Source organism: Thalassophryne amazonica, chromosome 13 (assembly GCF_902500255.1).
Source record: "Thalassophryne amazonica chromosome 13, fThaAma1.1, whole genome shotgun sequence".
Classification (NCBI taxonomy): Eukaryota; Metazoa; Chordata; class Actinopteri; order Batrachoidiformes; family Batrachoididae; genus Thalassophryne; species Thalassophryne amazonica.
Window position 1 is genome coordinate 45,325,408 of NC_047115.1, and position 23,808 is coordinate 45,349,215.

At 41.3% G+C, this 23,808-nt stretch overlaps 1 protein-coding gene across 1 annotated transcript in view; it reads left to right on the forward strand.

Annotated features, from left to right (window-relative positions):
* Positions 1-326: 326 nt before the first annotated feature.
* The window catches only part of mcu (mitochondrial calcium uniporter), a 199,670-nt gene continuing 176,188 nt past the window's right edge, over positions 327-23,808 (forward strand). The window contains exon 1 of the mRNA XM_034184314.1: positions 327-500. Within this exon, the coding sequence (XP_034040205.1) occupies positions 384-500 (117 nt within the window). The 5' untranslated portion in view covers positions 327-383. The remainder of the gene's footprint in view (positions 501-23,808) is intronic.

A 23,808-nucleotide genomic window follows, 5' to 3' on the forward strand; every position in this document is an offset into this window, starting at 1 on the left:
GCAAGTGATTATGTGCGAGATTTGACACCGTAAAGGCGTCAATAGAAAACCAACGGGTGATGTCAGGCAGGCTACTTGACTAGTGTTAAATCGGTGTTAATTTGGAAGTGCAGCGTAGTTTCTCCTTTGGCGGAAGTATATGTGCTGTGAGTGCCCTTCCAGTTTGTGACTTTCAACAGCGCTGCAACACCATTGTTACTGGTGGTGGTGTTACATACATTGTGCGCGCACGCTGGCGGTGGAGTGTTTTGTGGAAGCCGTAGTCCTGCCCTGCAACTCGCACACACCCCTCCCTCTTCCCCTCGGTGTGTCTCCTCGGTCCGCCCGCAGCAGTCTCTCTCTCTCTCTCTCTCTCTCCTTCCCGGTGAGGGTTCGTTACAGAGATGGCTGCGAAAGTGTGCAGATCAGTACTCCTGTTGTCCCGGAGCAGCGGAGTGGTGGCCGGCAGCTTCCCCGCAGTTGTCGGCTCTTCACAGCGACACCGCCAGCACATAAGACCGGTAAGTCTCAGGAGGTGGGTCCGCACACGGGGAGGAGCAGCCCCGGGCAGGCTGGAGCGGCGGCGACGGCTGGCTAAGGAAGTAAAGCTAACTAGCCTCAAGATTTTCCGTTCTTTTCTTGCTGTGAGAATGTCAGTGAGGTGAGGTAAAAAAAACTCAGTCATGACATATAAGACAACATATTTCGCGTTGGGTTGTTTTAAATCCACAGCGGGGTGTAAATCTGTGACAGTAGCAATGCAGTTTTTTTTTTTTTTTTTTTTGGAGCCCACTGGCGCTGCCCCACCGTTTACTGTAAAAGACACTCAGAACGCTTCAACACTCATTCATCGAAGCTTTTCTGCCGCGTCCTTCAACTTTCAGATTATATTCCAACACCCAGCTCTGGTTTAATGGCTCCAGATTTAACCGCGGCCACCTTGAAGGTTGTAATTGTAAATTCGGACGTGTCTTTTATTGGCTTTGCTGAGTGAGGGCAGAGGATGGTGTCTGATTTTCGGTGTGACAGTCAGCTTGTTAGCGCCCGCGCGCTGCAGCAGCAACACAAACTCACCCTATGTGTCTGTAGGAACACCTGGGGGAGGGGGGCGACTGTCCAGTTGTGTCTGAGGCGTGCACACTGTTTATTGGTTTCACACAGAAACACGGGAGCCCACACTGAGATGATGTCAGGCTCTCCAGCCTGCTGTTCCGCCCCTCCCTGTCAGTGTTTCCCCAGTCAGCAGGGAGATCCTGGGTTTTCCTGCATGCTGATGCAGGTCCTTTAATAACCCGCTGTAGCACTGCATGCAGCTCCACAGTCACAGGAAGGTAACTGTCACTATGGTGCAAGAGTTGCACGTCTTGCATGTGCAGTCGGTTGAAGGTTTTCCTGGGGGCTGAGGCACGGGAATGGAGTTCAGTGTGGAGGAATAAGGAAGTCATTGCATTGTGGACATGTATGGGATTATTGCTGCTTTCCTGTCTTTCATTACTGTTGTAGATGAACACACTGGCTATAAGCTGTTTGATTTAAATTATGATATCATTGACCAGTTTCCGGTGATAAAACTAAAGCAGTTCTTATGTCTGGATGTGTTCGGTGCTGGGTTTTCCCAAGCAGCAGCTTGGCTGCACTTGTGAATGGCTCCGGGGAATGAGTCGGGGTGGAGAAACCGGTGTGCTGCTCAGTGTGGCTTGGTCACATCAGAAAAGGTTTTGAACACGATGCATTTTTGGAAGCTTGGCTGCACTTTCTGCAGCTGTGGCTTGAGCCACACTTGACTCGGGACAGCCTGCAGCAGATTTGGCACAAACGTGGTGTTTAATTTTCATGCTGGACATGGAAAAAAATGAACCCTGGAGGACTGGCTGGCCTGGAATGAATGCAAAGTTTTGTCCAGCGGTATATTGAGTTGCCACTCCTGCTCCAGGCCATTCTGAACACAGGTGTGTCAAGTTTGTATGAATGCAAAAAAAAAAAAAACAACCCAGACTCCACACAACTGTTCCCAAGTGGTGTGCCTGCTTGGGAGGACTTAGTGCCAAGTGCAAGGATGTGCAACTTGATTAAAACAAAGATGTCCAGGTGTAAGATCTTTTTATTTGATGTTGTCTTTGTATAGCTGCACAAGTGTTTACTCCAACTTTCAGAAGACGGTGGAGGTTATTTCATCATCCCATGTGTCTGTTTGTGTGAAATTTTACTTATTTTTGGTGATGTGATGAAGATGGTCTCTGGGTCAAGGGCGAGTTGACCATATTTTGGTGGTGATCCATCTTTGCTTTCAAATATTTTTATTTATCTCTTTTTTTCAAAATTTTAACATTGTTAGAATTTCTTTTTATATACTTTGGAATTCTTAATATATTATGTAACAAAGGCGATGCAGGTATACGAAAGGTTGACGGATTACCTCAATGTAGTTATGCCCTCTCTGACTTCAACTCCATCTTCTAGTTATAGTTGGTCATCAAAGCAGTTTAAAGACAATTATTCATCAACTATCTATATCTCCTTATCCTGACTAAGCATTTCAGAGGCATTTGGTGACAGGCTCAACATACTCTGGGCATGTCGCCTGTCTCTCATAAACCTTAGCAGAGAAGTCCCTTTCTCACAGAAGGTGTGTGAATGCCATGTTAGCGGCAACCATTGGCGTGCAGCACTCTCTGCCAATACCAGCGACTATGAAGGTGCCTTGACACTTGCATGCATTTTGGCTCCACACTTCCGCACAATTCATCACGACAATGCCACTCACTGTGTTCCCAGCTGAACGTCACACTTTGTGCCGCTGGACGATGCTTATATAATATAACTATTTCGTAGAAGATTAATCATTTTCTCTTAGAGTTTGGCTGATGAAAATACCTCTAATCGCTTCCGGAATCACAGAGGATTGTTTCAGGAGCGGCTTTTTTTCTTTCTCTCTTGTGCACTTCGTGAGGTGGAGAATGCATTTAGAATTATCTAAAAGGTAATTATTTGCAATATTTATATTGTAATAGCTTGATAAAACAGTTGCATGTTCATTGCTTCTTATGAGTAGCTGTAAAATTCTGTTTATGATAGATTTAACATCTCGTTATAATCGTTCAGATGAGCTGCGCTGTGATGCGGTGCGCTGAAGCACTTGCAAGCGGTGTTTTTAATTGTTTGCGCAATGTTCATTTGAAGTTCACATAGAAGACATTTTGAACATTTCAAAATTTTCTTTGCGCACTTGCACAAAGCTACGCACAGTTTACAACGAGTTTACTCTCCTGCACGGCAGATGGCGTGCAAGTATGCGGATCAAATTCGTGCCTTAAGTCCCTCCGGCTGCTCCCTCATTTTCACTCAGGGTCGCCACAAGGTGATTCTGGCACAAGTTTTATGCCGGATGCCCTTCCTGACGCAACTCCACATTACATTGAGAAATGTGGCAGGCGTGGGGTTTGAACTGGGAGCCTTCCACACTGACGCCTTGGCCACCACCCCTGACTGCCAATACCAACGACTGCCGGGCGGTTAATGTAGAAGGTAAACCTGGTTATTGTTTGCCGCTTCCTGGACAGTGTTTTATTAACTTTGTGAAATTCAGCTTGGTTTTGTGTTTATCTTGTCACTTCAAGTGAAGTTTGGGTACTGTGTGTAGCTGTGTCCGCCATAACACAGAACTGCTTTGGGTACTGGATGACAGCCACCCAGGCAGACAGCCAATTCACCCACATCTCAAAAGTAACTGTGTGTGTCTGAAACATCTAAGTGAAACACGGGCGTCCCCTTGACCATTTCCGTTTACTGGTGTCCTTAACACTGAGGACCCCGGCTGATAGATTGTGCCCAGAGAAATGTGCCACATGTGGAAATTGCCGTAGCCGATGCTTCCTCAGTATGTAAGTGTTGTCCCTCATCACAGTGTCATGTCGTTGACGTTAGAAAGAAACATTAAATGGGTTTCTCAAAGAGGGTAGTGCATGTGGTGGAAGGCCTGGATATATTTCAACTTCAAAACAGGGATTTGATAGAAAAAGTTTAGTAACATCTGGATTTGAAAGTTAATCATAAAAATAATTGACAGATTAAGCCATTATGAATTCATAATTTTCTGCTGCGGCTTTAAATTAGAGCCTCCCGTCTCCGTTAAAACGGGTGACTGTGAAGCAGGCCTGGAGGTTAAGTAGCTGTTTGGGACCATGTGTGGCTGTTTCTTTCTGTATAAGAGCCCCAGCACTGACACCCACAGTGCGCTATTACAACAGATGCATTTACCCCCGTGGAGAGGTAATATTCTTCCCTCTTCTAAAATATGTCTGTCTGTTTAAACTGTAAGTGATTTTTAACAGGGTGTGAGCTTCAGCTTGCTGCCTGTCAGCACAGTCAGTAATACTATTTTATGATATTTCTGTCTGTTTGTAGTCGTGTTTGCTTGTCCATATTTTGTGTTCCTCCATTGACGTGTGATTTCTGCAGCTTCTAATATGAGCCTGTCTCTCTGTGACAGCCAAGACAGCTCTTGCATCTGTCACTAGAGTATGGCAACTATTTCTCTTCACTTGTTTTTAAAGCTTTACTGGGACACATGCTTATTATTTTACTTATTGCTGCTTATTAACCTTGCTGCAGAGAAAAAAAGAGGCTATTCTAATGGCCATGCCTGTCTGTTTGTTTGCCTTTTTGTGACACTATCTTTTAAAAATGCATACATCAGTTTCAATCAGACTTGGTGGGTAAACTCTGAGGATCTTCCTGTCATAACACAGATCATATCAAGATAAGGTTGAGCTCAAATCACAACACATCATCTTACTGTCTGTGACGATATCTAAAAGTTGTTTAACCAAACTTGGTTGTTAAACTCTGTGGACTGTCCTCTAGCAATACAGGTCAGGTCAAGGTCACAGGTCTAAGGTCAAGGTCAAATCAGAGGTTGTCTTAAATACATTAATGACCATGGGCAGCATGGTAGTTCAGTGCCAAGTATTCTGCCTCACAGCAAGAACGTCTGAGGTTCATTTCCACTCATGCCCAGTTCTTTCTCTGTGGGTGTTGTTCCTGCATTTACGTGGGTTTCCCGTGGGGTCTCTGTTTTCCTCCCACATTCAAAAACATGCACATTACAGTCATGCTCCTTTCTCTGCCCTTTACCAAGACAGTGTATGTAGATCTGGAGTTGGTCCCTGGTTGCAGAACTGTGGCTGCTCACTGTTCCTAGTGGTTGGATTGTGTGTAATTTTTATATATGTGTGTGTATGTATATATATATATATGTGTGTATATATATATATATATATATATGTGTGTGTATATATATATGTGTGTGTATATATATATATGTGTGTGTATATATATATATGTGTGTATATATATATATATATATATATATATATATATATATATATATATATATGTGTGTATATATATATATATATATATATATATATATATATATATGTGTGTATATATATATATATATATATATATATATATATATATATATGTGTGTGTATATATATATATATATACACACACATATATATATATATATATATATATGTGTGTGTATATATATATATATATATATATGTGTGTGTGTGTATACTAGCTGAGTTACTCGTTCTGTGCACTGGTAATAGAGAAGAATTGTAGCCATGTCATTGTATATTTCATGTCACTTTAGTTAAGGTGTAGTAAGTTGCCATTAATTTTCATAGAACAATTTGTGATATTCATGAGACTGAAGTGAGTGATGATAAAAAGGTGATAGCATGTCATATCACGCCAGTGCTCTGGGATAAATAATGTTCTTAGTGTGACCCTTAGGTGCACAAATGAAAAGTCCGTCAGGATGACCAGCTCGGCAACATCCTACATATAGGTGACTGTGTGAGAAGCATGGTGTGTCCAGATTTAGCCCAACCACTTTCAGTGACGGTCCCAGCGACTTTTTGGGAGGGATATTTGCAAAAACGTGCACTTTAACTTTCACATGACATGCTCTGTCCCTTTTGGATTCAAATTAAAGTGCACCCTAGCCAGCTGCTACTACATACTAAGTAAAGTGTAATGAGTACCACCTGTACTGTGAAAATAAGGGCTCCACCAAATCGGGTCGTGATTGTAATTAAAGTGCACATAAGCTTTCAAACTAAGGGCGCCAGTGACCTTCCCCTTGGTGCCCCCAGTCACCATAGCAAGTTTGGTGTTGATTGCTTAATTACTGTGGCTGTGCATAGTGAACATACACGCTTTCAACCTAAGGGCTAAGGGCCCCAGTAACCTCTCCCTTGGTGCCTCCAGCCACTATAGCAAGTTTGGCATCATTGCTTAATTGCTGTACATCGTGAACACACAGACACATGGTCAGCCTTACATGTTTATATACGAGGTCTGTCCATAAAGTATCGTACCTTTTTATTTATTTTTTTAAACTATATGGATTTGATTCATATGTTTTCACGTCAGACAAGCTTGAACCCTTGTGCGCATGTGTGAGTTTTTCTACGCCTGTCGGTGACGTCATTCGCCTGTGAGCACGCCTTGTGGAAGGAGTGGTCTCGCCCCGTCATCGGATTTTCATTGTCTGGAAATGGCGGAATGATTTGGGTTTTTTTCCATCAGAATTTTTCAGAAGCTGTTAGAGACTGGCACCTGGAAACTATTCGAAAAATTTATCTGGCTTTCGGTGAAAATTTTACGGCTTCACAGAGAATAAGGTCTGTTAGTACAGCTTTAAGGACCCCTTTAAGGACGCTCGGCGTGCCGCGTGCCGAGCTGCGACGACACGGCACAAGCCACCGGACCATTTCTTAGCTGATGGCTCTGTGGATACGAGACCGTCGTGTGCTCTTTCTCTGGTTATCACATGTCTATCTCGGCTTTCAATGCTTACCAGTCCAGTAAGTATCAGTGAAATTGTGGAGAGCTGGACATGTCCAAACTTGTCCTCTGACACGCCAAAACGGAGGTGTTCCTTTGTCTCGCTTCCAAAGCGAATCGGTCGTGATGAGCGAAGCCTCTGCGTGGCTTTCCATGACAAAATCTCTTGTTAAAAGTGAAATCTGCCAGAAAATGGCTGATGTCCAGCTCTTGTGATAACCAGAGAAAGAGCACACAACGGTCTCGTATCCACAGAGCCATCAGCTCAGAAATGGTCCGGTGGCTTGTGCCGTGTCCTCGCAGCTCGGAGCGCGGCGCGCTGAGCGTCCTTAAAGGGGTCCATAAAGCTGTACTAACAGACCTTATTCTCTGTGAAGCCCGTAAAATTTTCACTGAAAGCCAGATAAATTTTTCGAATAGTTTCCAGGTGCCAGTCTCTAACAGCTTCTGAAAAAATTCTGATGGAAAAAAACCCCAAATCATTCCGCCATTTCCAGACAATGAAAATCCGACGACGGGCGGGACCACTCCTTCCACAAGGCGTGCTCACAGGCGAATGACGCCACCGACAGGCGTGGAAAAACTCACGCATGCGCACAAGGGTTCAAGCTTGTCTGACGTGAAAACATATGAATCAAATCCATATAGTTTAAAAAAAATAAAAAGGTACGATACTTTATGGACAGACCTCGTGTGTGTGTGTGTGTGTGTGTGTATGTGTATGTGTGTGTATATATATATATATATATATATATATATAATATATAATATATATATATATATATTTTTTTTTGCCTCCTTGCTCTCGGCCGAGACGGTCACATTTTTCTCTTCTCCCTCCCTCCTTATCTTTCCTGCTTCTGTGGCGTGTTGTCTGTGAGGCTGCCAGCTTTGCTCTTCTGGAAACAGCAAAAATGGATCTGTTAAAGTGGTCTCTGAACTAGAGGTGCACCGATCAGGATTTTTTAGGCTGATCACCGATCACTGAAATTTTGATCGGCCGATACCGATCAAGTACATATTTGGATCATGCCCAAAATAAGAATATAAGTCTAATGTATAGGACTATTTTTGCATTAAAACTTAATGATGAAAACAAAAAACATACATTCAAATAAAGACACTAGAATAAACTGCCAACTTTTGTGTTATTACACTGACTTTGTTCTACCAGCAAGCTTTTTTTTTTCCATGTTTCATGTTGCTCAGGTTACAGCCTACAGAATGTTGAGAATGTAAAATACAGCCCTCATTCTATGGGGTTAAAATTGTCTCATTAATATTTGTAAATGCACACAGGGTGTCTACAAATAATCATTGATTTGCAAATGTGTTCAGATATCCACAACTGCAAATTTCATATTTGTAACTTGTAAATTGGTCTTTGCAAATAATGTTGTATTTGCAAATATAAAACTTAATTTGTAAAAAAAAAAAAAAAAAAAAAAAATTACATTTGTAAAACTGGAAATTTGTATTTGTGAATTGAGTTTCAGCATTTTTGGATCACCAATTACATGCATTCATCGCTTTCCTCTGTGACGTAATTTTGAGACATTCTTTTCGCGAAATCCACAGATCCACAAACAAATGCCTACTGATTTGCAAATACACACTCACGCACACTGGATATCCACTAGATGGCAGTGTGGTTCCATTCATTACACAGCAGTCTCTTTAGATCTCTCAGAGCCATTTGACTCATTTTGACTTCTGATATGAGCTGGATGGACATGGACTACATTAGATGATGGCGACTGCTCTCCTTGTCTGTCCAGCTCATATCAGAAGTCAAAATGAGTTTACGTCACAGAGGAAAGCAAAAACAAAAATAAACAAAACTGTGTTTCACTTTGAAGTTAGTGATTCAGACTGGACTCTATCATTCTAACTTGACTTGTCAGAGAGCCGCGCAGCGTTTGGAGCTGTGTGAACAGAACGGAGGACGATTCTCGTTTCTTTCTCGCAACAAGACAGGAGTCCCAGTTAGTAACTTTAATCCGCACAAACGTGACTCACGATTGACATATTCAGGGATGAAAGTGGTGAAAAACAAAAAAAGCTGAAACCCAAAATTACCCCCTAACACCACCTGCACGAAAATGTTTGAATTCTAGAAGCTCTGAAATGCAATCTGGGACTATTCCAGATGATAAACTGGAGTGAGTGCAGCATCCATTTAGTGAGAAAAAACAAAACAACTTTCCTTATTTAAATTCATTCCAGTAGTATTCTGCTCTTACTAGGATGCAGTAGTTTTCTAGTTTGGCAGATAGTTCTGGAGGAAATCACGGAAGAAATTAACACATTGAAAATATGGTTTGACCGAAACAAACTGTCATTAAACTTAGATAAGAGAGGGATGAAAAGGAGGTGTAAGAGTCACTAGGTGTTCACAGGAAACACTTATTTACAACCCCTGGCAAAAATTATGGAATCACCGGCCTCGGAGGATGTTCATTCAGTTGTTTAATTTTGTAGAAAAAAAGCAGATCACAGACATGACACAAAACTAAAGTCATTTCAAATGGCAACTTTCTGGCTTTAAGAAACACTATAAGAAATCAGGAAAAATAATTGTGACAGTCAGTAACGGTTACTTTTTTAGACCAAGCAGAGGGAAAAAAAATATTGACTCACTCAATTCTGAGGAATAAATTATGGAATCACCCTGTAAATTTTCATCCCCAAAACTAACACCTGCATCAAATCAGATCTGCTCGTTAGTCTGCATCTAAAAAGGAGTGATCACACCTTGGAGAGCTGTTGCACCAAGTGGACTGACATGAATCATGGCTCCAACACGAGAGATGTCAATTGAAACAAAGGAGAGGATTATCAAACTTTTAAAAGAGGGTAAATCATCACGCAATGTTGCAAAAGATGTTGGTTGTTCACAGTCAGCTGTGTCTAAACTATGGACCAAATACAAACAACATGGGAAGGTTGTTAAAGGCAAACATACTGATAGACCAAGGAAGACATCAAAGCGTCAAGACAGAAGACTTAAAGCAATATGTCTCAAAAATTGAAAATGCACAACAAAACAAATGAGGAACGAATGGGAGGAAACTGGAGTCAACGTCTGTGACCGAACTGTAAGAAACCGCCTAAAGGAAATGGGATTTACATACAGAAAAGCTAAACAAAAGCCATCATTAACATCTAAACAGAAAAAAGAAGGTTACAATGGGCTAAGGAAAAGCAATCGTGGACTGTGGATGACTGGATGAAAGTCATATTCAGTGATGAATCTCGAATCTGCATTGGGCAAGGTGATGTTGCTGGAACTTTTGTTTGGTGCCGTTCCAATGAGATTTATAAAGATAACTGCCTGAAGAGAACATGTAAATTTCCACAGTCATTGATGATATGAGGCTGCATGTCAGATAAAGGCACTGGGGAGATGGCTGTCATTACATCATCAATAAATGCACAAGTTTATGTTGATATTTTGGACACTTTTCTTATCCCATCAATTGAAAGGATGTTTGGGGATGATGAAATCATTTTTCAAGATGATAATGCATCTTGCCATAGAGTAAAAACTGTGAAAACATTCCGTGCAAAAAGACACATAGGGTCAATGTCATGGCCTGCAAATAGTCCGGATCTTAATCCAATTGAAAATCTTTGGTGGAAGTTGAAGAAAATGGTCCATGACAAGGCTCCAACCTGCAAAGCTGATCTGGCAACAGCAATCAGAGAAAGTTGGAGCCAGATTGATGAAGAGTACTGTTTGTCACTCATTAAGTCCATGCCTCAGAGACTGCAAGCTGTTATAAAAGCCAGAGGTGGTGCAACAAAATACTAGTGATGTGTTGGAGCGTTCTTTTGTTTTTCATGATTCCATAATTTTTTCCTCAGAATTGAGTGATTCCATATTTTTTTCCCTCTGCTTGGTCTAAAAAAGTAACCATTACTGACTGCCACAATTTTTTTTTTCCTGATTTCTTATAGTGTTTCTTAAAGCCAGAAAGTTGCCATTTGAAATGACTTTAGTTTTGTGTCATGTCTGTGATCTGCTTTTTTTCTACAAAATTAAACAACTGAATGAACATCCTCCGAGGCCGGTGATTCCATAATTTTTGCCAGGGGTTGTATTTCTGTATGTATGTATTTATTTATTTATGTATGTTCATTGTTAGTTGCTTTTATATTTTCCGTTATGTTTCTATTCAGGTTCTTTTTGTCTCTTTCTCTAAAATTGTATATAATAAGCATTAGATTATTAATATATAAACAAAAATAAATTTAAGAAATATTACAATTTGAAAACAAATGCACCCGAACGTGATGACAGCTGCAAATGCGTAATGCTAACTTTTAACATTGAAAATGCCATAGACATGCTAATGCGTTAGCATCGCTCCCGTTTTTAAGTTATAAAATACATGTATCAACTGTTTCAGAAGACCATAACAGGTCAGTTTAACATAGAAAAGGTAAATAATACTCAGACGTATGCTCTTTGGGGTTTTAGCGGGGGAAAATTAAGCAAAAGAAAGAAAGTATAAACGAAGCAACAGAGTGAAGCATTGCATAGGATGCTCTTGAAGCATTGCTTCAATCTGCGAACCACTGCTTCAATTGGTTCAAGGTTCAGAGCAAAGCCGCGCTGCATAAAAGTTGATCACGGACCCGCTGCAGGGTCTGTAATCAATGTAGAGAAATGATCATTTTCCTGACAAACACCCCCCAAAACAACGGCCACTCTGAAGGACCGATAACAGAATCGCTAAGCACAAAGCTTATTGATGTCGGTGGATCGAATCATTTCTTAACGACACCCGAAAGGACCGGTTCTCGATACCCATCTGTAGTCGCAAGTGTTGCAAATAGCAAATTTCATGTCTATTTTTGACACCGCAAAAAAAGTCCAGACCGGCGAAGCCATTTTGAAACTACACATGCTCTTGGCTGGGCGTGTTATGACAGGACCAAGCGCTCCCTGCGCTGCTGCCTGCACTGTTGTGATCGGTCCTTTTGATCAGCACATTTTGCCGATCACCGATCAAACCGATCAAAGCGTGATCGGCCGATAATGATCGGTGCTCGATCGATCGGTGCACCTCTACTCTGAACGCAATTGCCACTATATTTTCTACAAGACACTCGGGAGTGGAGGACCCGACCTGTCCTGCCGGGACACATGTGATGGGTTACGTGATGGACAGTTGGAGGAAATGGCAGGTCATGTGCCTTTACATGCTGTCTGTGGAGGACGTCAAAGATGTGTATATATCTGGCACGGTGGTGACCGGGTTCCTGCTGTGTGGAGCGGGCATAGCGCTGGTTTACCGGAAAATTAAGAAAGTGGAAGCGTCAATAATTGGCCCGTCCAGGCTGCCCCACATGATTGATTCGATTGGAAGGGCAGTGTCAGCTCAGTTGGCGGGTGTTAACCGCGCGTTGGATACCATCTCGGGAAGAATGGCTGCACAATGGCTGCACTGGAAAACCGCATTGATCGTCAGTAATGACCACATCTCCTCTCCTAATTCAGATGTATTGAAAGCCACTCTGTCTCAGACTGTGGAATCTTTCAAGCGTCTGCTAATCTGGATTTTCATTCGGCTTCCCAAAACACAGCTGCACTTCAAGGCCGCTGTGATAAAAACCTCCTGGAGAAGAACAACACTCAAGCCTCACTCCCTGGTCTTCCCCCGCCCTCAGCTTCTCCAGCTCTGACGTTGACTGTGGACAGTGGACTGTTCAGGGCTGGGCACCTCCTCTCTCCAGATTGGACGAACAAGGCCGTTGATGGCGCCTAAAGGCTGCCGCCGGAGTGTTCTGTCTGATAACTGGACTCTTACAAATCTCGGTCGTCATCTCTCGTCCTGTTGTTGTGTGTGGTCATTGTTCATTGTGCTGATGGGTTTTTTCCTTCATTGCTGCTGTATGATTCAATGCAGCAGCTATGAAGGTTTTTCTTTCCCAAGTTTTACCTTGTGTGTGCTTTTTATATGTGTTCATGTACCTGGCCGGCTTATGTGTGTTGTGTGTTATGTGTGTGTCGTCTGTCGTCATGAGGCCGATCGTGGTTTGCTCAGCCCTGCTGTTGACCAAGGCAGGGATATACATCTGGAGCTGGTCCCCGGGCACGTAAAGACGACCTCTGCTCCTAACTGGCAATTAGGATGGGTTAAATGTAGTAGACACATTTCATTGTGCAGGGAACATGTTCCTTTGTGCATATGACAATAAAATTCTTTTGAATCCTTTGAAAAAAAAAAAAATATATATATATATATATATTATGGGTTAAATGCAGACATATTTTGTTGACACTGATAATACTTCCCTTCTTCTTACATCTCAGGAACTAGACAACATAGTGAAACATAGTTTAGTGCATAGACCTTTGCTGTCCCGGTGCTAATAAATGTACCAGATCTTTGACGTCATTGATGTAACGTGGTGATGACAAGGAAAATTGAAAAGTTAGCTTTCAGCGGTGAGTCATGACAGTCATCTCGATACCTTGTTATATTTGTCATCGTTAAATATGTTTGTGTGTGTGTTACTTTTCAGACATTGGAAATGCGATGCTATTTTCTTGATTGGCATGGTGTGACAAAGACTTAACTCTCCAGAGATCCAAAGCTGATTGTGGGCCACATTTAACCTGTACCTGATTAGAGTTGAGTCAGCTGTCACATAAAATGCTTCTGTCTGAAAGTGCAGCAAGAGGAGTTGAGTCATTGCAGATAAACAACAAAAAGGGGTTATAAATCAGCCTGAAACTGAGCTCTGCAATGCTACTTAAAAACTGATTCAAGTTTTGAAACTCTGGGTTTGCAGGTGGTGGATTTTAGCATTAAAAGCTAGTGGAAGGTTCTATGTAAAAAGATCATATTGTGTTTCCTACTTATTTCTATTTAAGATGACATGTTCATTAAAACTGAGCAATTGAGGGCTGTAGTTGTTGAGGCCATGAGGTGGGGACCTGTTCCTGGGTTTTAATCCAATCAGTGCAGGAGTAAACTAATTTATTCCTGCTGCTTTCACAGCCACAGTGCTGAAGTTATTTGGATTAGTGTGATAAGAGAGTGTCTGCCAGCTTGTGGCTGTTATGTGCTGGAAAGGTGATAAGATGGTTGAGTGATGGCTAAACCCCTCCTCAGAGGCTTGAATGTGATCCTCCCCTTTACGGCAGTTTTTCTGACTACATGCTTTACACGTGTGATTGAAAGGAAGAAAAGGGCATCCAGTTGAAATGTGTTCACTTTAAACAGTGGTGGGTACAGTTCAGCTAATCCGATAACCGAAAATTATCAAAGCTGATGTTTTGATAGCAGATTAGCTTTTCAGATAACTTTTAAAGCAGACCAGTTATCGTCCGATAAATTTAGTTCTGATAACTTTCAGTCTGCTAACATTTTTTTTTTTTTTTGCTGGTAAAGTGAGCAAAGTTTAAAGGTCAAAAACGTTTGTAAACCTTAAAAATCAAAGATTTTAGTCCGTCTGTTGTATGTTTGTGGCTGTCGCTTGCTGATGACATTAACATTAGGCGCAAAAAGTGATTGGCTGTTCAACGCAGGGAGCATTGTGGGTAGTGTTGTTCAGGCTCACTTTGGACATTACAGTGAGTGTTACAGTCTGCTTGACACAGAAACAAAACGGGCTAATTTTAACATTATTTAATTTTATTTCTTTGTGGCTGTTGGCATAATTTAATTGCCTAGACTCTGTGGGAGAGAGGAGATCTCACGACACAGGTGTGTTACAGAGGGACACCGTTTTGGATAATCAGGATGCTTTATGTGGATTATCTCTTTAGAATTTAATGAATCCCACTGAAACTAACAGGCAAGAATTTATATTTACTACGTGTCTTTTACTCTGCAAATCAATGCATTAATGGACGTATTTTGGTTGTTAAAGCCGCAGGGTTCAAAACCTGTGGGGAAAAAAAGCATCAGCTTTTAGTTTGTAAATGACGGTGTATATAATACCGAGATAATCTGTGACTTCTAATACTGTCTTTTACTGCTTTTGAGAGATGATGACACTGTTTGGGGCTTTATTTTTTATTAATTCATTTTTTTGTGCATTCTTTTTGTGTTTGTGATCCTTGAATTTACCCAGCAGCCCCTGTGGCGCTTAAATTAAACTGGTTTATCAGAAGCCGACAGTGTAATTTGATGTGGCCATGTCCAAATCGATACTAAAAGTTATCGGTTATATATATATATATATATATATATATATATATATATATATATATATATATATATATATATATATATATATATATATATATCTTCATTATAGATAACATTATAGATAAAATATATATTAGCAGTTTATCGGTTTAGAGTCATAAAACAACTTTTCAGTTATCGGATTAATGGTTATCGAGGCTAACTTTTTGGTTAGCTGTGCCCAACACTGACTTTAAATAGAATTTACATTAGTTGTTTTATGTACTCTGGGTCCTCAACACTGAGAACCCTAGGAGAAACTGGAAAAGGCCAAGGGGATTCACCTGGCCATGGGAGATAGATGTCTACTTTTGAAAGGTGGGGATGGACTGATTGTCTGCCTGGGTGATTGCTACCCACAACCCATAGTGTGGATAGTGTACGATAGTGTGGTGAATGCAGTAACACATGGTACCAGTGCCATGACCTGACTTATAGTTTGGCTTAATTAATAACTTGATTTTGTTTTTAATGACTGACAGATGGCAGCATGGTGGCTTAGTGGTTAGCACTGTTGCCTCACAGCGAGAAGGACATGGGATCGATTCCCAGCTGTGGCCTTTCTGTGTGGAGTTTGCATGTTCTCCCCGTGTTTGCTTGGGTGCTCTGGCTTCCTCTCACATCCAAAGACATACAGGTCAGGTGGATTGGAAACTTTATAAATTGTCCGTAGGTGTGCATGCAGGTGTGAAAGTGTTTGTCTGTATGTGGGCCTGTGACAGACTGGTGTCCTGTCCAGGGTGTACCCCCCCTCTCGCCCTATGACTACTGGGATAGGCTCCAGCCCTCGCGACCCTTAATTGGAGTATGTGGTTGAAGATGAGTGAGTGACAGATATATGCACCTCTGCTTTTTAGAAAATAATTGACATTTCAGTGCTCAGCTAAGTGGCTGTTTATGATTCAGGTATGTCTGGTACTTTTGCTGGATGTGAATTATGATAATGTTTTGAAATAGTTCCATTTTATTCATTGATGTAGGATTTCCATCTGTACATAGAGGCAGTTTTAATGGGCATGAATTGTGAATTAGTTTTTTTTTTGCAGGGGGAAGAAAATTGATCTCAGAATGCCCGTGGTGTTGTATTCTGTCTCAAAAGACCACATGAGTCAAAGTGATGTGATTGGATTTCAGTCAGTAAAAGGCTGCAAAAATGATTGCTTAGCTAACCTAATAACTAGGGGGTACAAAAAGAAGAAGAAGAAGAAAAAAGACTCCAATGAAAAACAAAACCCAGAGTATTTTACATGTGCTGAACTTTGGGCTGTGTATTGTGTGTGTGTGTGTGTGTGTGTGTGTGTGTGTGTGTGTGTGTGTGTGTGTGTGTGTGTGTGTGTGTGTATTTTTTTGTTTTAAAGAGAGAGAGAGAGGTTTGCAACATTGACAATGAAATATATTGTATTGTTCAGAAGTTTGTTTTTAAAGTCATTACACCACATGCAATTTAAAGACTTCATGCAGAAGGTTGAGGATGTGGGAACTGTAGATCCTCAAGGTGATTATAGGACATTTCAAGTTATATTTTTATATGTGCAAGTCTTTCTTTCTACACTTGTATGAGGAAACCTGATAGGAATGTAGAGTGATTTGAACTGTGCTATGATCTTGAAGCTATTACTTTTATTGACTATGAGAGAGGTGTTCCCTTAACCCTACTGAAAACTCATACAGTCTGTGCTGCCCATCTGCTTGTGGGATCTCATTTATAAAATGCTGTAGAATCATGACTAAGTACTTGTGTACAAGGTGAAAAATGCATACGCATTCATAAAGCTGCAATTTGGCTGTGATACACAGGTTTATGCAGTGGAAACCTCATTGACTGAATCATGTGAAATGACATTATGTTCTTTGTTTGGTTTTAATGTAGCTCATATGGTCCAACAGGAAATCTTTGCAGTTGTGGAATCAATGCATTTTCAGAATGTGGTATACTGTGCAGGGATGTTGCTGGGTAAAACTGCCAACGGGCCAATGGCCCATTCATAATAAATCAAAGTATGGGCCAACAATGTTGTCCGTGGCCAGTCTCAACACCTTTTGTAAATACCTGACTTACCATAATATATTACAAGAATTATAAAGCTTTTTGTCACATACAGAATGTATATTGGGACTTTCACTTTGTGTATTCAGGAGTCGAATTAGTACGTGCATGTGCTAGTTTGTGCACTTATTATTCGAGCGGTGCACGTAATTTTATACTGCACTAGCACTGGTGCAAGTAACTTTATCCAAGTTTTATCAACTATAAGCACCAGTAGAATGAACCAATAAAGGAATAAATAAGGAAAAAGCAATTTCCAGTGTGTTGTCTTCGTCTTCCCTGCGTTTTATGACTCTCACCCACGGAGCGAGTTGCTGTGCTCTATTTGTTGTGGAAAGCTGACAAACGTAGCCAGGGGCGCTGTCCCTGGGTTCACAACATCCTCATGAGTTATAATAATGAGTTTCATTATTTGCTGCAGGAGCTGCAGCAAATAACTGGAGCTGCAGGAGCTCCAGTTTGAGGACCTCCTGTCCTGTTCGTGCGTGCACATGTAAACAAAGAAAAGAAAAAAAAATCTGGCTGCCGCTGCGGTTCCTCACTGTCTCTCCCCTCAAACTCTGTCATCATTGTGTTATAAACCAGTCATTTGTTTTATTATACATCTGTGTAGTTAATAAAACTATCTTCACGGACGATTAGTTTCCGCGCGCACGTGAAAAAAAACTGGCTGCCGCTGCGGCCCTTCGCTCTCTCTCCCCCTCAAACTCTGTAATAATTGTGTTATAAACCAGTCACCATTTGTTTTATTATACATCTGTGTAGTTAATAAAATTATCTTCACGGACGATTAGTTCGCACGCGCACGTGAAAAAACAAACAAACTGGCTGCCGCTGCGGTTCCTCGCTATCTCTCCCCCTCAAACTCTGTAATAATTGTGTTATAAACCAGTCACCATTTGTTTTATTATACATCTGTGTAGTTAATAAATGAAATAATCTTCACGGATGATTCGTTCGCGCGTGCACGTGAAAAAAAAAAAAACTGTCTGCCGCCGCTGCTGCTGCTCTCCCCATAGAGGAAGAGTCTGACACATCAGAGGAGGAGTTTTAAGGTTGATATAAGACTGACTTTTGGTTGTGCAAGTAACTTTTTTTGGTGCAAGTAATTTTTTTGTTACTAGCACCAGTGTAAGTAGGTTAAAAAATGTATTTTGACCCCTGGTATTACATTGAGATGTGATGAAAACCTTCATAATACATTTAAAATAGTATTGCAGAATTGCAGTTTTTATTTTTGGGGGTGGGAGAGGCATTGTGTAGAGATGAATTATTATTCAACTTTCATATTTAACAATTTTGCAATGTGTAAAGTCTGCCAATATGACATTGACAAAATGCTACTTTTACTTTTTCTTGCCCCCCATTATTTCAAAAGAGTCACGTGATCAAAAGGCAGAGCCTAATTGGCTGTTGGCTCGGCCAAATTTGGACTTCTTCTAATTTTTTTTTTTTTTTTTTTTTTTTTTTGGTGCACTCAGCAGTGGTGCATGCAAGTTTTGATCAGGGGAATAAGGATGATACTGGCCCAGAGGCAGTGTTTATCGCTTTATACATTCGGATTACTTCTTAATGCTCTAAAATATAGTCTTGATCACTGTAATGGAATTCAATGCATCTTTTCATGAAAATTATGAATTAAAGCTGCACTCTGCATACCCAGGAACATCTCTGCAGTGAAACCGGTAATCCGCTCGGTATTACCAATGAACTGTTTAACATACACTGACATGTAATAACAGTCAGACTGACTGTAAACCATATGTTGTCATCTCTTGTGTTAGGGCAGAGATTCTGGGAGCATGCTGATGATTTTAGATGCTTTTTGCTTCTGATGGCAGCAGTGTCAGAACTTACGGTGAGCAGGAACCACGGTGAATATCAGTGTCTGTCACAGACTGGGACTTGTATGGTTGACCTGACAATCATTCTTCACTGCAGTAGAGAGAAGCACGATGACATTTGTCACACTCCCCCACCTCTACCACGACATCTGTTTTTTTTTTTTGTTTTTGTTTTTCCCCCCGTGATTTCTGCAGGTTTTCCCATCATCCTTATCCTTTTTCCATTACATGCACATCACAATGTTGTCCTAAAGCTTGAGATGCCACATTGAACTTAAAATCATCCAGTAGCATAAAATCGAGTCATCTCTGTGAGATAGACATAATATTGAGAGGAAAAGTGCAAATTTGTAGTCTCTACTCATGGTTCAACATAGAACACTTGATATGAGTAGTTTCTTAGAGGTGACCAGGTTCAGGTGCGCTAACCAGTCCTGCCTCACACACCATTGCTTTATGCTGCATTATTTTATCTAAGACAAGGTCTTTTGATCTACTTTAGTTGTTTTGTATCTACGAGGTCTGTTAGAAAAGTATCCGACCTTATTATTTTTTTAAAAACCATATGGATTTGAATCACGTGTGATTACATCAGACATGCTTGAACCCTCGTGGGCATGCGAGAGTTTTTTCACGCCTGTCGGTTACGTCATTCGCCTGTGGGCAGTCTTTGAGTGAGGAGTCACCCACCCTCTCGTCGATTTTTTTTCATTGTTTAGGAATGGCTCAGAGACTGCTGCTTTGTTTGATCAAAATTTTTCAAAACTGTAAGGCACAACTGAGTGGACACCATTCGATAAATTCAGCTGGTTTTCGGTAAAAATTTTAACGGCTGATGAGAGATTTTGGTCTGGTAGTGTCGCTTTAAGGACGGCCCACGGCGCCTGACTGTGATCTGCGCTTCGAGGCGGCAGCGTCTCGCCGTTTCAAGTTGAAAACTTCCACATTTCAGGCTCTGTTGACCCAGTAAGTCGTCAGAGAACAGAGAACTTTCAGAAGAAGTCGGCATGAGGAGTTTATTCGGACATTCCATTGTTAACGGACATTTTGTAATGAAAGAACGTGCGGGCAGAGTCACATGTCGGGCCGGACCCGACCGCGGGGGGTCGCGACAGGAAAAACACCTCCGTTGGAAACCTTAACGGGCAAGTTGGAACATGCCCAAGCTGTTAAACAATTTCTCAGTTACTCACTTGTTGAAAGCCATCAAAAGCCGCCTGAATTTTACAAATGGTTTTCAACACGGAGGTGTTTTTCCTGTCGCGGCGCACACAGATTCGCCGAGTCGTCACGGAAAAGACTCGGCGAATTTGCGCGCACGTCTTTCATTAAAAAATGTCCTTAAACAGTGGAATGTCCGCATAAAGTCATCATGCTGGCCTCTTCTGAATCTTCTCTGTTCTCTCACGGCATCCTGGGTGAATTAAGCCTTAAATTAGGATGTTTTCAGGTCGAAACAGGCCGACGACGGCGCCTGGAAGCGCTGCGCGACGTCCCGCTCCGTGGGAAGTCCTTACAGCGACAGAAACACCCCATAATTTCTCATCAGCTGTTAAACTTTTCACAGAAAACCAGCTAAATTTCTCGAATAGTGTCCACTCAGATATTCCTCACAGGTCCAGAAAAAATTTTGATAAAGCAACGTGCGCCGTCTCGAGCAGCGTGTGAAACAAAGGAATTCAGCCGAGAGGGCTGAACCACATCTCACTCAAGGCCTGCCCACAGGGAAATGACGTCACCGACACGCGTGAAAAAACTCACGCATGCGCACGAGGGTTCAAGCATGATTGGTGTAATCGCACGTCATTCAAATCCATATAGTTAAAAAAAAAGTGTTGGTTTATTATCTAATAGACCTCGTATATGGAAAATGCATTTATTTTTTAAGTCACCCACTTGTGAAAGATACCCCCAACCATATGCTCCAAGTTTCTCTCTGCTCTCTTGATTTCATCACATTGCAGCAACTGCTCAGCGTGACACCATTTTTTTCATACTAGCTGTTTACCCTGTGGCGAAAACAAGCAAAAATGTCTTGGGAGGTGAGTAGGTCCCATATTAAAGGAGCAAGTATTCAGTATTTCAGAGGCATCTTTGTAGAGCTTGTCCCCCTCCATTTGTTTCTTTTCACCTTTTTTGAGCTGCTATACGTACATGATTGTGAAACTGAATTGGCGTGTGGTCACAGGTGTCTGTAATCTACTGCTCGCTATGGATGTACTGTGTCGACCTAATGGATGAGGCTTTTGTGTTGCACAAAGCCCTCATTAATACTATGGAAGGATTTCACTCTTGAAGTGGTAAATGATTGGTGAGCCTCTGCTGTTGACATAGACTAATTAGCTGCTTCCCATGTTACTGTGTGGCCCATTGTGTATCCAGTCAAGGCTGAAAAGGACACGAAACTGGGCCAAATTGTGTAATGTGGTGATGGATGGATGTAACGCTTGGTTACCCCCTCTCGTGTCTGGGTGAATGTGCTTCATGCCAGAAGGGCAGGTGAGGCTGCTGTGGCAACCTGAAGGTCATCGGCGGTTCACCATTTTGAGGCAAGGACACGGGAATGAGCTCACAATTGTGACATCAAAATAAATGTTATCTTTTTAGCCAGCATGGTCACAAATGTTGAAATGTATGATATGTATAGTCACCTATGTATGTATAGAGGCGTCCTACTGTTGAGACCAGTGTATCTCGTCTTCACCTCTGCATCTTCTTCTGTCTCTCAGTTGACTGGGTGGCTGCTATTGGTAGACTGATTGATGCATAAGGTTGTCAAAAAATTACGAGGGTCAAATCTAAGCAGGGACACCCCAACTTGAATTTAATTTAAGAAGAAAAAAGAAATGGGGAAATAAAAGTTAAAACATGGCATTAAGGCAGCGAACTACATGGAAACAATGTTTGTGGTATGATTACAAGATAGTTATTCAAAGCCCTTAACTGAAGGGTGTGCTGGAATGTCTTGGATCCTGCTTGCTCTCTGTCCTCAGTGAAACAATCTCTGTAAGGGTACTCTGTCTCTGGTGTTGATGTGCAGGAAGAGATTTTCATCTACTGTGTCCACTGATTCTTACTTCGTCTGAAGGGCCCTGGCTCGAAATGTCAATTGGTCTGTCAATAAAGGTTTTTGTTTTACTTATTTTCAAAGAGCAAAATATTTTGACATTTTTACATTTACACACTAAATAGTCACTGACTCGAAATTTGTCACTTCCTGTTTCAATGTCAACTTTCCACTGAATTCTCGCGAGATCTCCTCCATTGTCGATGCAGGACATGTTCAACATTTCACATTTCCTGTTTCACTGTGGGCTTAAAATTTGGCACTTCCTGTTTCAGTGTCAACTTGCCACTGAATTCCCGTGAGATCCTATGACATCTCCTCTATTGTCATCCAGGAAGTATCAGTTCAGGAAGTGTTCAACATTTGACATTTCCTCTTTCACTGTAGACTCAAAATTGGCCACTTCCTGTTTGGGACACCCTATACCATAAGTGAGCTTGCGTCGCTTTGCTCTTGTTACTATTATTATTAACAGTGATGCCGGTAACACGTTACTCTAATCTAACGCGTTAATCTTTCCAAATTAGTAATCAGATTAAAGTTACGTCTCCAAGTCACTGTGCATTACTATTATTTTTGCATTGTGGGTCGATAGCAGCATTAAACTTGGTCTGTGGGCAGGGGGTTGGGGTTCGACTGAACTGCCCACTTTAAGCGAGCTGTGAGCTTTTCATCCACGTTTTTCTACAGCAGCTATGACTCGTCCTCACCTCTTGAAGCGCGGTGGCAACAGCACACCTGCACTGAGCTTTATCTGCTCGCTAAAAACAGCTGATCCTCCGCGACGCGTCAACAACTAACACTATTTTCCACTCAAATGCACCTAAACTCTCTTTCTGAGGACCACATGATGTGAAAACGCAATAAAACTTTCTTACCTGTAAATCTGGTCCTGTTTTCTGCATAAATAAATGTTATCCATTCTTTGTGCTCAAATGCCAAAGCAGGGGTGAATCCAGATGGAATGGGGGCGTGGGGCAAGGATGTGCCCCCCCCCCCACAACACCCCTAGATTAAAGGTCCAGTTTTGAAGCTTTTTTTACAACTACTAATACTACTTATAATAATAATAACAATAATAATTTCGATAAGTAAAATGTTTAGAGAGAATTTAAATGTTAGAAAAATGTTAGAAAGAATTTAATAGTTACATTTATAAACAATGTAGGTTAGAAATTGCAAGTTTTACTGTTACAGTGCTGTCAGCAGTTAAATATGAGGTCAAGAAAGAGGTATTTATTTTCATTGAAGTCAAGAAAGGGTGACTATAAAGTGAGTTTTGGCAAAACAAGCATCATTGTCATGTTGAGGTGGCAGAGGGTTGTTGTCGACAGCTGGGGAAAGTAACTAAAAAGTAACTAGTAATCTAACTTAGTTACTTTTACAATTGAGTAATCAGTAAAGTACCTAAGTTTTTCAAGGAGTAATCAGTAATTGAATTACTTTTTCACAGTAACTGTGGAAACACTGATTATTAATATGCATATGTCACGGACATGAACGAGGGAAGCTCTTCAGCATCTCACCATGTCATTTATGTCCTTCAAACTTTGTTTTGGAGTAAATGCTTCAGGGGAGCATTAGCATGGCTAAAACATTTCAGCTTCGGGGGGGGGGTGCTCCCTCAGATTCCCCACCTTTTTAAAATTTTTTCTTTATTTGCCTCTCACATGCCTGGACGCTCCTCACACTCTAACCATGTCCTTTAGGTCCTTCAAACTCTTTTTTTAGTAAAATGGTTCTTGGGAGCATGAGCATAACTAAAACCCTTCAGCTTTGGGGGGGGGGTCCTGGTGGGAG